Consider the following 15,263-nt stretch of genomic DNA (forward strand, 5'->3'; position numbering starts at 1 on the left):
AATAATTGAGAAAACGGTCATGCTGATTTATCGATGGTAGAAAATTATAAAAGCTAAACGGGAAATATTTATATGAAATTTAATTATTTTTGTTGGTTATTTTAATTAATGAATAAATTATATTTTTAATGACTGGTGATTAAATTTTTAAATATAATAAATGTTTAAATAAGTTATTTGTCGGACGTTTACATAAAATTTATGTGGTTTTGGGTGTTGGCTTTGAATTTTCATTTGACGTTTTCTAGGCGGTCGTGCACGTCTAATCGTGATTTACTGGATAAAGAGGAAGAAGTTGGAGATAGTGTACGTCTATTTAAGAGAAAGTACGACCTTTTACTCAATTTATTCCCTATACTAAATTTATATTATTATAATATTGTTTTATAAATATAATAAATTATTTATAAAAAATAATTAATCTTTTTTAATAAAAAATTAAGTTTAGAAAATGAGACAAAAAATTTCAAACTCCTTTTTCTTAGTAAATTCGATTGTTACAGTATGAAAATAATTCAAAGTGTTTCTTGTTATCGATATTATATTATATCATATATGTGTGGGAAGAATGATTCAAATTTATGCGATTCTCTTAAGAGATCTTATAAATAGTTTACATGCATCTAGGAAGTAAATAAATACTGGCGAACTGATAGAATGTATTGTATTATAAAATAATGCTGAGAATTGTAAAAATAAATAGTCAAATATAAAGCAATGTGAAAAAAAAAAAAAAAAAAAAACTAATGGGTATTAGTTTGAAAGTAAGGGTTCATATATAATTCATTGTAAAAAATCGGGAGTAAATTCGGAGTGATCTTGAATTTTATGGGGTTTAGTTCAATTATAGAATTTACTTGGTCATTTAGAGTTCTGGAGTCTTGAAAAAAAAAAAAAAAGAAAATCTGTATTTGGTTCATTTTTGAAATTTTTGAAAATCGTGAGCGACACCTTAAAAATTTTTTGTCAAGCTAATTTTTGGAGAGGATTCTTAAAATACGTTAAGAAATTCTTATTTAAGACTAGAAAAAAAAACAGTCCGTTTTTCGCCACCCTAATATATATTTTAAAATTCTTCATTTTAAAAATCCACTTAAAAAAAAAAGATGAGAAAACATTTTATTACTGTTCATTTTCACTTGAGAATTTAATTTTTTCAAATAAGTTGAATACTGAAATCGCACAATTATAACATTGGATATTTCATGAATGGTCACCATATTTTACGTTTCATAAATGTATAGTTACCTACGCAGACCTTTTTTTTGTTTAAGAAAAAAACTAACCGTTGATATTTCTTGTCTATTTATTTCCCGGCTGAAAGAATTTCGACGATACAAAAGACGAGACTCTCGGGTCTCGCAGTATGTGGTCTCGGTATCGTCAAAATTATTTTAGAAGTGTATCGTCTCAGTCTCGTCTCGTAAAATTTAGACGAGAAGACGAGAAAAATCTCGATGTAAAGCCCTAGCGTAAATAAGCACTTATTTTTTAGCGGAGTGATTTTGGAGTCATGTGGATTTCATTTCAATTTGCATGCATTCTGATCCGGAGTTTTACTATTATCCTAGTCGAAAAATAGAACCTTATTTAAACTTTTATAGTACAGAAATGGGAATAAGCACAGCATAGAAGTTCAAATGCAAGAGGTTCGAGAATATATTCATTTGCAGATCAAGTTTTAGTTTGATTAATTTATTGTTAAATTTTTTGACTAGGGTAAAATAAATTCCCCTTCGGAGTAAATTTCACTCCGCATCCACTTTACGTTCACTCTGAAAATTTTTGACAGTATATACAAATGCTCTATAAAATAAACCTCTTTTTTTCATCAAACGTTTAATTGCATTGAATTTTTAATTAAAATATTTATATAATTAATTATTTAAATTAAACGCAATGTATGTTTGGTAAAACTTTGATTATAAAATAATAATTGAAAATAAAAAATTTATTGTATTATATTATCCTTAAAATATTTTTCATGTTTTGTAAAATCACCTAAATGTTTATGTGGTTTTGATTTTAAATATATACTTAAGTTGAATGAAATGTTTTATTTTTCTACGAAATTAAGCACTTGGATTCGCAGTGTAGTGGAAATAAAAATTAACCACTTGTATGCCTACACAGAAAAAACAGATATCTTGAGTCAAGAAAATATTTTTGAAGACAAACGTTTTCGGGAACTAAGTCAAGATTTTCTTGAGCCACGAGAATTCGTCTTGGTTGGAGAAGATTTCTACTTTATCTGAGAAAATTTAGGATTCCAAAAAAATTTTCTTGAATCAAGAATATTTACCTTCAATCGAGAATTTTTTTTTTTTGTGTGTATAACAATTTGTTCTAAATTTTTAAATAAATAATAAAATTAAAAAAAAATACCGAGATATGGGATTACCTAAAAATCAAGCGATGCATGCAGTAAAATTATAATATATGACAGAATATTATAAAGAAAAAAGAAATCGATGGATCATTATAGTGATTTGTGTATAAAGATCGGTTTAGATTTAAAAAGAAAAATATAACTGATTGTGAATTTAGATTATATGAAGTCATTCAACTGTGTTATCTAGTTAAAGATGTATGATTTGAATGTTAATCCTTCGTTGGTTATAGTTTTTAACTTCCTAAAAAGGATTAGTATAGAAAGAGAAAATTTTATATATTCTTACATGAAAAAAATATTAAAATTTTTGTCGTGTTTTTTATAAAAATTTTATCTCAATATAAAAAATATGAAATATTATATTTTACTATGTTTGTTGTTTAAATACATATCCATAAATACAAATAAGTAATTTTACTTACAAAATAAACTAGCAATTCAAAAATGTTTACTCTCTAAACATAAATTAGTGAAAATAAGTGAATATTCACTAATTTCAAGTGCAAACCGAACTTTTAATTTCAAAAAGTGGTTCGATTGGCACTCAGAATTAGTGAATATTCACTTATTTCATTTATTCATGTTTAGAGAGTAGACAATTTTAACTAAAAATTTTGCATGTATACTGTAATTGTAATATTTTTAATTGGTTTATGGATTTCAAAACGACACAAAGCAAAGTTTTGCAAAAATGAAATTTTTAGAGAATTTAATATCCCTCTAACTGTTAAATAAATCATTCAATTCGAATAATTCTCACGGTTTTTTTTAAATCTTTCTCTAGACTTAAAACATATTGAATTTCTAAATTGATGGATAGCAGTTTTTAAATAATTCTAAAAAAATATAAAAAAGCATTTTAATAATGCATTTTTTTGACAGAAACGTTTTTAAAATAAAAAAGTTCTAAGGTACTCTATTGACTTAGTATGTTTCCGTCCAGCAGGAGCAGAAACCAAAATTCTTCGAAAAATTTTGAGTATTTTCTATAGGGATAAGAAACAGTCATTGTAGTTTTCTACCTTCGCTTACTCAAAAATATCTAAACTACCGGAAACGAATTTTGTATTGATTTTCCCTACCTTTATGTCAGGGATATCTTATACCTGGCAAAGAGAAAATATTACCATGTCATTGGTTTAGATTTGAAAGGTCGTCACATTGAAAAATATTTTACAGGAAGACGAAAAAAAATTTTTTTTTTTTGAAAATGATAATTACTATTATTAGTGTTAATATTATTATTTTTATAAATTATTTATACCATCTCTTAGATATTTTTACTTACATATTATTCATAATTTTAATAAATTGAAATAAAATTTTCATATATTTTATATTTTAAATTGCAGGATTTATGTATTTCATTATGATAATTACCATATTAATAAAACAATATAAAGTTTATAATCTCATCTTTTACAAGCTTTAGTACTTTACTTGTTCGAAGAAGTAATTTTTTTCAGTAAATATTTACAAAGTTTAGTTTTGATTTGTGTGTAAGGGAAAGGCGGGGGGCAAAACGGGGTACCCCCACAATTTCATATTTTTGATGATTTTTAGACATTCCAAAATCGCTTTTGTAAATATATTTTTTTTTTTTTTTATTTATTTAGAAATATATGCCAAGGCAAATGCCGAATGGCAAGGTGTATACAAAAATAGTTTACATAACATAGTATCACGTATGAAGATATGGAGTTTTAGTGAACAATAAATCATATACATAGTTAAAGATTTAATAATTATTTGATAATTTAACAACTAGAATGTTTAAGATTTTAAAAGAACAATTTCATATGTCGTAACATTAATTTGCTATAATTTGTTAGTTTGAAAGAAACGTTATGATAATGAGAGTTAATGTTCTTTTAGCTCAAGTTCTAGTAAATAATTAAACATTTTATTTTTGAAGACTTCTAAGCTCTGTAAATTTCTGACCTCATATAATTGAGCATTATTTTAAATTTTTTTCGTTAAACTGTTTCAAAAATTAATTGTCAGTTGAAAAATATTAATGATTTTTGTTTTAAGATATAAACTATTAAAATTTTTTTTTTCTTACTTTGTATCCAATAATCATGAAAAATATAATTTTTGTTCATGTAAATTACTTTCAATAAAATTTAACTTAATCAAATTCATTTAAAATCCAGAAATTTTTTTTTAACTTTTTTTAGGGGATACTCCATTCACCCGCCAAAATGAAAAATTTTTTTTTTTTTAACGGTAACGGAAAATTTTTCCCATTTACTTGGAATATCATTAAAAAAAAAAAATTTAGCGTATTTGAGTCTTCGAAAACTTGGTATTTCTTTTAGTACCCCGTTTTGCCCCTCCCTCCCCTATATATTTTATGCCCTAGCTTCGACTCGTTCTGGAAATAACACGGTAAGGTATGACGAAATGTTTTTCTTTTTTCAACCAATACATTTATACAGTCATCTCATTCTGAGAGGTAATATTTACCTACGCATAGGCATTTCCGTTATATACCTGAAGTGTATTATATTTGTCGAAGCCGGAAGAACGCAGCATCAGTACCTATTATATGCTTTGAGCAAGAACATACTGAATATTAGTTCAAACAGTTTCGTTTCCGAACATAGACATCGTTGATTTTTTTGATTTTTTTTAACAAATTTCACATTTTTAAGTGATTCAATATGAAAGTAATATTGATTTGTTTGTTAACTACTGGGTTTTTATGTGGTTTTACTTCAACCCAAGATAATGTGAATACAAATATTCCGGAAAAAATATCTTCGTATTATACGCCGGTGATTGACTGTCTTTTGGAACGAGGACCCTGTTTACCACTATCGGATTTTCTTGCAAGTAAGTTATAATTTTAAATTAATAATACATTGTTTGGTTTGAAAAGTTAATAGTTAATTAAAAATTTTTATAATTTTTAAAAGTTATACACTGAGAAAAAAATACTATTATCTAAATAAGAATTTCTTGGTTTAAGAAACAAGTTAAAAAATATTTTTTTCATTATTTAAATTATTAATTTCGTGAGAAAAAAGCATCAATATTTATTTTTGTTATTATATTATGGGTAAACTAAATAATAGCTTTACTTGAATTAAGTTAAAATTATTTCCATGAATTCAACGAGTTCATGTTACAAAATTATATATTCTCAAAAATTTTCAAGAATATATTCTTGTATCAAGTAATATTTCTTAATAAAATTAATTTTTTTTCTCGGTGTAGAAAATGCATTCAGAAAAAGATTTACTTTTATACAGATAAAATTAGTATATTTGAAAGTAATTACATATTGGGATAAAAGTGTAATTTATCAGATGAATTTTTGAATTACACAAAAATGTTTTGTAAAAATATTTTTTTTCTCAGTATAACGTACTCAGAAAAAAATAACAAAGATTTAAGAAATTTTTCAATCTTAATTATTAAGTGCAAAAAAAAAAAAAAGGAAAATACAATTATATTGATTATCATTAACAACATGGCAAGAATTTATTAATTCAATTTTTCAATTAGTTCAAAAAAAAAAATTTTTTAATTAAATTTATTTTTTGGAAAAAAAGATTAATTTTAATTATTAATCGAACCAAAAATTTAAAACTACTTTTCATTTATGATACAACTTCACAATTATAAATTTGTGTCATTTAGTTAACGCAAAGTCGTATTCAATCATACATGCTCATACACGACCATTCTTTCCCAATCATATATAATTGGGTATGCCTTTGGATGAATCATTCGAATCAAGCATAAATTTGCGTGCATCATGCATGCCGATACACTAACGCAAAAAAATAAAGAAATAGAAAATTTTATAAATTTTTTAGTGATTTCTACAAATCTGTGACTTTGTGAAAAATAATCGTATCGAGATTTAAAAAAAAACATTTTATAGCTTGAAATCTCTAGTTTCGGTAAATTTTCATCAAAATTTATCAAAGTTACAGCTATTGCGCAAACATAAAAAATATCGCGAGACAAAAAATTTCCAATTTTTTTTTTTTTTTTTTCAAAGAGCCTACGAGCTGAGGAAATTTTTTCTCTGCAAAACCAATGCAAAAGTCGTTTAGCAATTTTATTAAGCTTGAATTCGATTTTTTTTTCTAACCGTATAGAACAATTTGTCGCAGAGATATTAGCCTACAGACAAAATAGAATCCTTTTTGCGTTGATCATCGATATCTCAGCTACCAATAATTACACGGTAAATGGGAGGGCGGGGTTAAGAACTTAAATAAATTCCCTACAAGCCTCTTTCATCATTTTCTGGAAAAATTCTATTTTTTCATTTTTAACATCGATTAGAACCAAGTACGAAAAAATGACTTTTTTTGTTTTTTTGTTAAATCAACCATTACTTTGTAAATATCGATGGAAATACTAATGTTGCCAGGTAATTTTTTAGCTCAATGTACCCCTCAAAACCCTAAAAATTTTTAAATCGATCTATCGAACCATTTTTCGGGGTCGATATTTTTTGGTTTTTTCTTCTTTTTTTCACGTTTACTAAGTAACCAACACAAAAATGGAAGAAAAGTGAAAAAAAAAAATAATTTTTTCATTTTGGTGATGATTACACAATTAAAGGAATAGCACTTGTTCCTTAAATCGTTGAATAAAACTTTGATCCATCACCCCCGAAAAACGGTTCGATAGATCGATTTAAAAATTTATAGGGTTTTGAGGGGTACATTAAGCAAAAAAATTACCTGGCGACATTAGTCTTTTCATCGATATTTACAAAGAAATGGTTGATTTAACAAAAAACCAAAAAAAGTAATTTTTTCGTACTTGGTTCTAGTCGATGTTAAAAATGAAAAAAAAGAATTTTTCCAGAAAATGATGAAAGAGGCTTGTAGGGAATTTATTTAAGTTCTTAACTCCGCCGTCCCATTTACCGTGCGATTATTGGTAGCTGAAATATCGATGATCAACGCAAAAAGGATTCTATTTTGTCTGTAGGCTAATATCTCTGCGACAAATTGTTCTATACGGTTAGAAAAAAAAAATCGAATTCAAGCTGAATAAAATTGCTAAACGACCTTTGCATTGGTTTTGCAGAGAAAAAATTTCCTCAGCTCGTAGTCTCTTTGAAAAAAAAAAAAAAAAAAAAAAAAAAAATTTCGAAATTTTTTGTCTCGCGATATTTTTTATGTTTGCGCAATAGCTGTAACTTTGAAAAAATTTTGATGAATATTTACCGAAACTAGAGATTTCAGGCTATAAAATATTTTTTTTTTAAATCTCGATACGATTATTTTTCACAAAGTCACAGATTTGTAGAAATCATTAAAAAATTTTCTAATCCTTTAAGTTTTTGTGTTAGTGTATATGATTATACAAAGCCATACTCAGTCATACATGCTTATGCGTAACCATTTTTTGCCCGTCAAGCGTAGTCATCTATGATTGAGTTTGACTTTGCATATATCATGCGTGATCAATCATGCTTTCATCTCTCATAAATTTTTTTGGAATTCCGCATTGTTTTCTAGTTATTTTCATTTTAATGTCAAGATTTTGAAATCGATCCGAATACTATTTTTTTAAGAGCTTTACATTAAAATTAAAATAGCTAGAAAACAATGCAGAATTTTAAAAAACTTTATAAGAAATACCTTGTAAGGAATAAAATCGTCTACAAAAAAGGTCCTGTAACATTTTATGATAAGTCTGATAGTTTCGCTGAAAAAGTCGAATAGTGGTAAAATTTACTATGAATCAAACTTTGATCTTGAATAACTTTTGAAAAATTAAATTTATCGAAAAATGATAAGAGAGCTTTTTTGTAGAGTTCGATTTCCAACAAAAATATCTATTGATTGTTCCAATGCTTGACTTGCTAATCCGTGATAAAATTCCAAACTGTACAAAAAAATTTTCCCATGTTAATCAAATGGGAAATAGAAAATCGCGATGAGGCTCCGAGTCGAAATATTAGACGTAAGTTGATCATAACTCATGAAATTGCCAATTTGTTATGAACCAAAATACAAAAAAATCGTTCAATTTACTTTCAAAACGTTAAAAATGTTCAATTTACGTTTAAAACGTTAAGAACGTTCAAATTACGTCTAATATTTTGACTCGGGTCACCCCTTAATATTAAAATTAAGAGCTGCTGATTCAACAGGTTCATTTTTTCGGTATCCTGAACAATAGTTTCAGAGTACTTAAAAAAAAACAATTGTCGATTTTTTTTTGATACAACATAATGCCCATGTATGATATTTCCCGGGTATTTTAAAAATGCGTTGTTTCTAATAACTGAATTCGAATGTTTTATAACTCCTTCATTTATTTACAGCTGCATTACCGGATTATTTCAAGAGTAAATTGGATGGCTACAATTTTGAGGAAATCGTTTTATTAAGAACCCATTCGCACAACATACGAGAATATTTTCCCCGCGAATGGGAATTAATAAAACTGAAAAGTCTCAAAGAATTAAAAGAAGAGCAAGCTAAGCAGTCGTTAAAAGATAATTGTAACCGAACACATCATAGGCCTAAACATCAAAAAAAGGAAATGTATTCAAATGATGAGTTCAGTTTATTAGCTGCAGATAGTTTTATAAGCAACAACTTTACGAGCTTCATAAAATTATATAAAGGTATGTTGAGTAAAATTATTGTTTTTTTTTTTGTCAAAAAATTCCTAAATTCTAAAATTTCTCCAAAAAATTCATAACTTAATTGCAAAATTTGAAACCAAGTTCAAAATTGTCTTCAGTTTCAAAGTTCACTGTTATGAACTTTTTTGGCACCTATTTTTTTGACGTTGGATCATTCGATTTAAAATTTCTCTAGTAATTGATTCTTTTTCATTCACTTAGAGTTTTGGCCATGAAAAATTCTGAGTCATTAGTTTTGAATGGAAAATAAATGAATGCTTACAAACATCCATTAAAAAAATTATTTATTAAAAATTAATTTTTTACACTTTCAAACATTCATAAAAATATTATATCATAAATTATTTTCATTTTTCTTAATTTTTCAGATTTAATCTACGATTTCGTGCTCTATGGTGATTGCCTGATTTGCAACGAAAATTCTTTCAAATGGCTGAACGATATTAAAAGTGTTCTAGAAGCTAAATATCCAAACCATTTGCGAAGAGATCTTATGAACAAACACAGAAATAGTTGACGATTTCATTTGATCTAAAATATCTTCACTAGCTTTAAGTAGTTTAATAATTAAAGTCCTTGTTTGGATATCAGTGATGATGAACTCGTGACAATATCAGTACGTGATTTAAATCGTCAACTAAAATTACGTGGATTGTCCCGTGATCAAATCGTACGGATGAAATAACGCAGAAGAACTTTGAAAAATCGTGGCTACGCAGCAAGTTGTCGTACTAAAAGACTCGAACAAAGAGATGAATTCGAGACCGAAAAAACCCAAGAGATTCGTGATATGGAATCAGTACGTGATTTAAATCGTCCACTAAAATTACGTGGATTGTCCCGTGATCAAATCGTACGGATGAAATAACGCAGAAGAACTTTAAAAAATCGTGGCTACGCAGCAAGTTGTCGTACTAAAAGACTCGAACAAAAAGATGAATTCGAGACCGAAAAAACCCAAGAGATTCGTGATATGGAATCAGTACGTGATTTAAATCGTCAACTAAAATTACGTGGATTGTCCCGTGATCAAATCGTACGGATGAAATAACGCAGAAGAACTTTAAAAAATCGTGGCTACGCAGCAAGTTGTCATACTAAAAGACTCGAACAAAAAGATGAATTCGAGACCGAAAAAACCCAAGAGATTCGTGATATGGAATTAATGCAAGAGAATAATGAGTTAATGCGCACAGAATTATTGATTATATTTATCATAATCAAACTTGTAAAATATTTCAATGTATATATCTAAAAAATAAACTAAAATATATTTAAAATAGTATTTTAATTGCTTATTAAATAAATGTTCATCCTTTTAATTTAATTATTCCTTTTTTTTTTTTTGTAACGTTATTTCCACTTTATAACAAGAATTTTAGAAAAGAAATACTTGTATTACTTAAAGGTAAGTTCAAAAAATGTTTATTGAAATTTTCTTATCGATCAAGTTTTTAGTTTGTATTACAATAAGGTACTCATGTATAAGAATGACTTTACCTATTTTTGGGCGTTAAAAATATAAAAGTCGATACTGTTTCACTTTTTATTTCCAATACTTACTGTAGATTATTTTATCAATCTGCAGAAGTGTAGAATAGTTTTCTAAAAAATGTAACAGTATCTAAAATAGAAAATTTTCTACACCCAAAAATAGGTGAAGTCGTACTTTTGCGTAATTAATTTTAAGTACTCGATAATAATAAGTAAACATAAGCATACAATAAGACAGTTTTTATTGAATTTTAAATAAAAATTTTTTTACATATGGGGCATTCCACGCCAAATCGACCACTCTGGAACCCGATCCCTTTAGATATAGCTGAAAATTTTTTCTCTTTTCTACCCCATCGAAAACATTTCTCATAATTTTTTCAACTTTTTTCACCCAACCAAAAAAAAGTCATGAATTTTTGGAAAAAAATGTATTTTCTTTTTTAAATATCTATAACTTTCTCGAAATTCGACTGATTGGGACGTTTGATTTTTTCAAAATTTTTATTTTTAAATGTACTTTTCGAAAAAAATTATTGCAACCTATCTTCATTGTTTTTTTTTTTTAGATTTTTTGGAAAAAATCAAAACTTTTTCGATGTTTAGCATTTTTTATTTTCGATTTATTTTTTGTTATATAAAACTTTGCCATTTTCTGCAAATCCTCAAATTTTTTCAGTGTTTTTTCGATTTATATTTTTTTTTTCCAACTGAAAAGAAAATTTTTTTTCAACTAGCCAAAAAAAAAAAAAAATTTTAATGGTAATCATCGAAAAAATTTTATTTCTTTTCGAAAAATCGAGTTAAAAAATAGAAGGACGTTGTAAATAACTTTTTCTTATTCTTTTCTGAAAACTGTATTCAAAAACGAAGAAAACAAAAAAAAAAGTTTTCGTTTGGTCCATGTTTGGGCAAATACTTGGAATTCAACAAAAATTGTTTCTACACTCATTGTTTCATGGTTAAAAGAAATTTTTTTTGAATTCCCAGTATTTGCCCTAAAAATGGAGAAAACGAAAACTTTTTTTTTTTTTTCTTCGTTTTTGAATGCAGTTTTTAAAAAAGAATACAAAAAAATTGTTCACAACGTCCTTCTATTTTTTAACTTAGTTTTTCGAAAAATAAATCAAATTATTTCGATGATTACCATTAAAATTTTTAATTTTCATTTTTTTTTCTGAATTTAAAAGTTCTCTGAGCACTCAAAAATTTTTAGCATGGTGTTATGAGAAATAAGGCTAGTTGAAAAAAAAAAATGTAAATCGAAAAAACATCACTCTGAAAAAATTTGAGGATTTGCCGAAAATATCAAAGTTTTATATAATAAAAAAAAATCAAAAATCGAAATTGCTAAACATCGAAAAATTTTTGATTTTTTATAAAAAATCTAAAGAAAACAATGAAGATAAGTTGCAATAATTTTTTTGTATGTTTTTTTCGAAAAGTACATTAAAAAACAAAAATTTTGAAAAAACAAACGTCCCAATCAATTGAATTTAGAAAAAGTTATAGCTATGTAAAAAAAAAGCCATTTTTTTCAAAAATTCATAAATTTTTTTTGGTTGAGTGAAAAAATTTGAAAAAATTATGAGAAACGTTTTTGATGGGGTAGAAAAAGAGAAAGTATTTTCAGCCAAATCTAAAGAGGTCGGGTTCCAAAGTGGTCGATTTGGCGTGGAATGCCTCATATAAGTATTCAAGCTTTAAACAAACAATTATTTTTAATCCTTCGTAACTCGCTAAATGTGCCTGACTTTCGTCACTCGCATGGTGAGCGCAAAGCTGCTGTGTTAAAGTGAGTGTATAGTGTTGCCAAATCTGCGAGCGCCACACATTGAAGAACGACCGCAATCCTAGTGCGACTTGACAGCATAGCAATTTGTATCGAACATTTCCTAGTTGCTCACTCACACCGCATATAGTAGCGTATAGCGCTGCCCTTGAATTCGTTTATTTATAAATTATTTTGTTTATGGAAATCTTCAGGAATTTCAAGTTGATTTCAACATAATTTGTTTTTGAGATTATGTCTGACAGAGATTTTTCTATTTTTCAAAGTCTATTTATTTTCAAAATTATGAGAAAAATTGAAAAAGAATAAACATGCAATGTTCACTGAGCGAAAATTCAAACATATAAGGCAATCAAAATTTTTCAGATGGTTTTAATCATTAAGTTTTCTACACCAGCATTCAAAATACGCTAATATTTGTATGCACATGTTTTCAAACTTCTTTTTTTTTTTTTTTAATTTTTCACGCAAGTGACCATAAATAAGCAAATATTGTTTTAATAAATAATTAATCACGCCGATTTGTATTTAATTAAGGCTTCTTCGGACTAGATGTTATAAACATCACTTATTATAAATACGTTGCACTGTGATCAAAGTATTTTCCTTACATCGATCTACTTATATCTAATCTTAGAATCATTACAAAATGTAGTATAATCTAATAAAATTACCTATCGTTCAATAAAACAAGATACAAAAATTTTTTTTTAAATCATGAGAAATTTTATTAAAGTATTCCATATTAATGTATCTATGTTTGTAATAACTTAATAGACTGATATAAGAAAAATGTTTATGGTAACGCAATATATTAATCACATATATTATGTATAATATAAAGAGCCAGGAATTTTCAATTGAAAACGAAAGGTTTTAATTAATTATTTATTAAAACAACACATCTATTTAGACTAATCCTTTAAAACTATTCCAAAGCTGGACAACTGTCAACTGTTTTTTTTTTTTAATTTTTAATTTTCTAAACTGACAAATGCTTTTGACACATAAACTATATTTTATAATCTTACAACAGGTTTTACTTTACTCTTATCTAATTTTTTTTCGTTCATTAAAATTACTAATTAAATTTATGAGTAGAGTTGTAAAAACTACTATACGTTCATATAAATTTATTCAATTACCGTACGTGACAAGTAGTCTTTTACATAGTATACAGTAAATAGTAAAAGAGTTACCAATCAACTTGATAAATATTGTTGTGCGAGCTGTAACACGGTATTTTAACACATATGGAGTTCTTATATCTACGTATTATGTGATTGTGTTCGACTTCTTTGAGGAAAGGTGACAGGAAATTGATTAGCGAAAAAACAGTATCGGAAAAATCAACTGTCGTACTTGGCTTTATTTTTAAGAAATACTTACAGCTATTTTATAAATTAGTTTTCATATATATGTATATGTATGATAAGACTATTTAATATTTATTATTGCGGTTATTGTATGAATTATTTATAGAGCAATAAAGTATATTAATTTAACATGTGAAAAACCTGACCGTTATTTATTTTTTTTATTTATTAAAGTATAAGTTAACGTCATGTTTCGATAGTTAAAAGTTACGCTCTACTGGCTGTTGAGAATGCAGTATATAGAATAAAAAAAACGCAATCTATACAGTTCAAGAAAATTTTATCCATAAATGTTTTCGACTTATCCACCTTGGCAATGGATATTAATTTAATAAATCTAAATAAATTAATAAAAATATATATTTATAAAAAAATTTTATTCATCGTGGGAACTTTTTTTTTATTTTTTCTTTATTATGTATGAATCTTATGAAATATTTTATTTTTTTACTGATGTAATGACCTTAATACCACCATTTATTTATTGCACACCTTAAAGCGCGAAGCATTTATAATTTTAAAAATCTAAAATTACTTTTAACTCATCTTTTATTAAAAATAAACAAATTAATAAAAAAAAATATAGATAAATGAATTCGCATTTTTTGGGAATTTTATTCTCATTTACTGGGATTTCGGTAGACCTGTAATTCAAAATTGTCGATTTATTTTAGCTATACATGTACACAGAAAAAAATAATTTCTTGGCGCAAGAAATTTTTTGTATTATAAATTGAAAATAAAAATTTTCTTGAGACAAGAAAAAATTTCTCGGTTCAAAAAATTTTTTCTTGCTCTAAAAAAATTTATTCTCGCTCCAAGAAATTTTAAGTTTTCAATTTATAATTCAAAAAATTTCTTGAGGCAAGTAAAAATTTTTTTGAAACAAATAAAAATTTCTTGCACTAAGAAATTCTTTTTTTTCTGTGTACGAATCCGAGTGACACTAGGAGTAGTCATCTTTCCATACTTATTATCACGATAGTATATTTTGAATGACTCAATAATTATGAGCATATTAATAAGCCATTAAAATAAAATAGTAATAAATCATTCGAGTAATTACTATTCTGTAAGACGACGCGAAAAATTGAACATATATTTTAGATAAACAATAACACAAAGTGCAATTTAACAATCAATCGTTTGCTATATACACTGGTAAAGTAATCTAGAATATATTTCAACATTTATATGCCTGTTTACAATATACTGGCGATTTTAATGAATCAATATTTTATTTTAATAGCTTATTAATACTTTTGCATTCAAAATTTTGGATTAAAAATAATACCGAGGACGTTAAATAAAAAAAGAAAACTTTTACCGTCACTAACATCCGCACAAACACACGTACACTCAGTCACATACACGCACACTCTCGCAGATGCACCCAAATATACACTCACTTAAATGCACATTTATTTACATGCACATGCCCCTGAAAACACAGAACGAACACACAGTTGCGCACGCATATTTACGCACATGTACATTCAAAAACACACACACAAGCACTTAGTCACATCACACACATACACACACACTTACGCATGCAGATTCACTTACGTGACC

At 26.5% G+C, this 15,263-nt stretch overlaps 3 protein-coding genes across 3 annotated transcripts in view; 2 read left to right on the forward strand and 1 right to left on the reverse strand.

Annotated features, from left to right (window-relative positions):
• Positions 1–15,263, forward strand: part of LOC130676629 (uncharacterized) — an 80,718-nt gene that overhangs the window by 47,958 nt on the left and 17,497 nt on the right. The gene's annotated exons all lie outside the window — the stretch shown is intronic.
• Positions 1–15,263, reverse strand: part of LOC130676583 (dnaJ homolog subfamily C member 13) — a 70,852-nt gene that overhangs the window by 4,636 nt on the left and 50,953 nt on the right. The window lies entirely within an intron of this gene.
• Positions 4,652–10,246, forward strand: LOC130676643 (uncharacterized). Its single transcript, XM_057483005.1, has 3 exons — positions 4,652–5,230; positions 8,700–9,005; positions 9,395–10,246. The coding sequence occupies exons 1-3, from the start codon at positions 5,059–5,061 to the stop codon at positions 9,541–9,543; spliced, it is 627 nt and encodes a 208-aa protein (XP_057338988.1). The 5' UTR covers positions 4,652–5,058; the 3' UTR covers positions 9,544–10,246.

Source organism: Microplitis mediator, chromosome 1 (assembly GCF_029852145.1).
Source record: "Microplitis mediator isolate UGA2020A chromosome 1, iyMicMedi2.1, whole genome shotgun sequence".
In the NCBI taxonomy this organism is placed as follows: domain Eukaryota; kingdom Metazoa; phylum Arthropoda; class Insecta; order Hymenoptera; family Braconidae; genus Microplitis; species Microplitis mediator.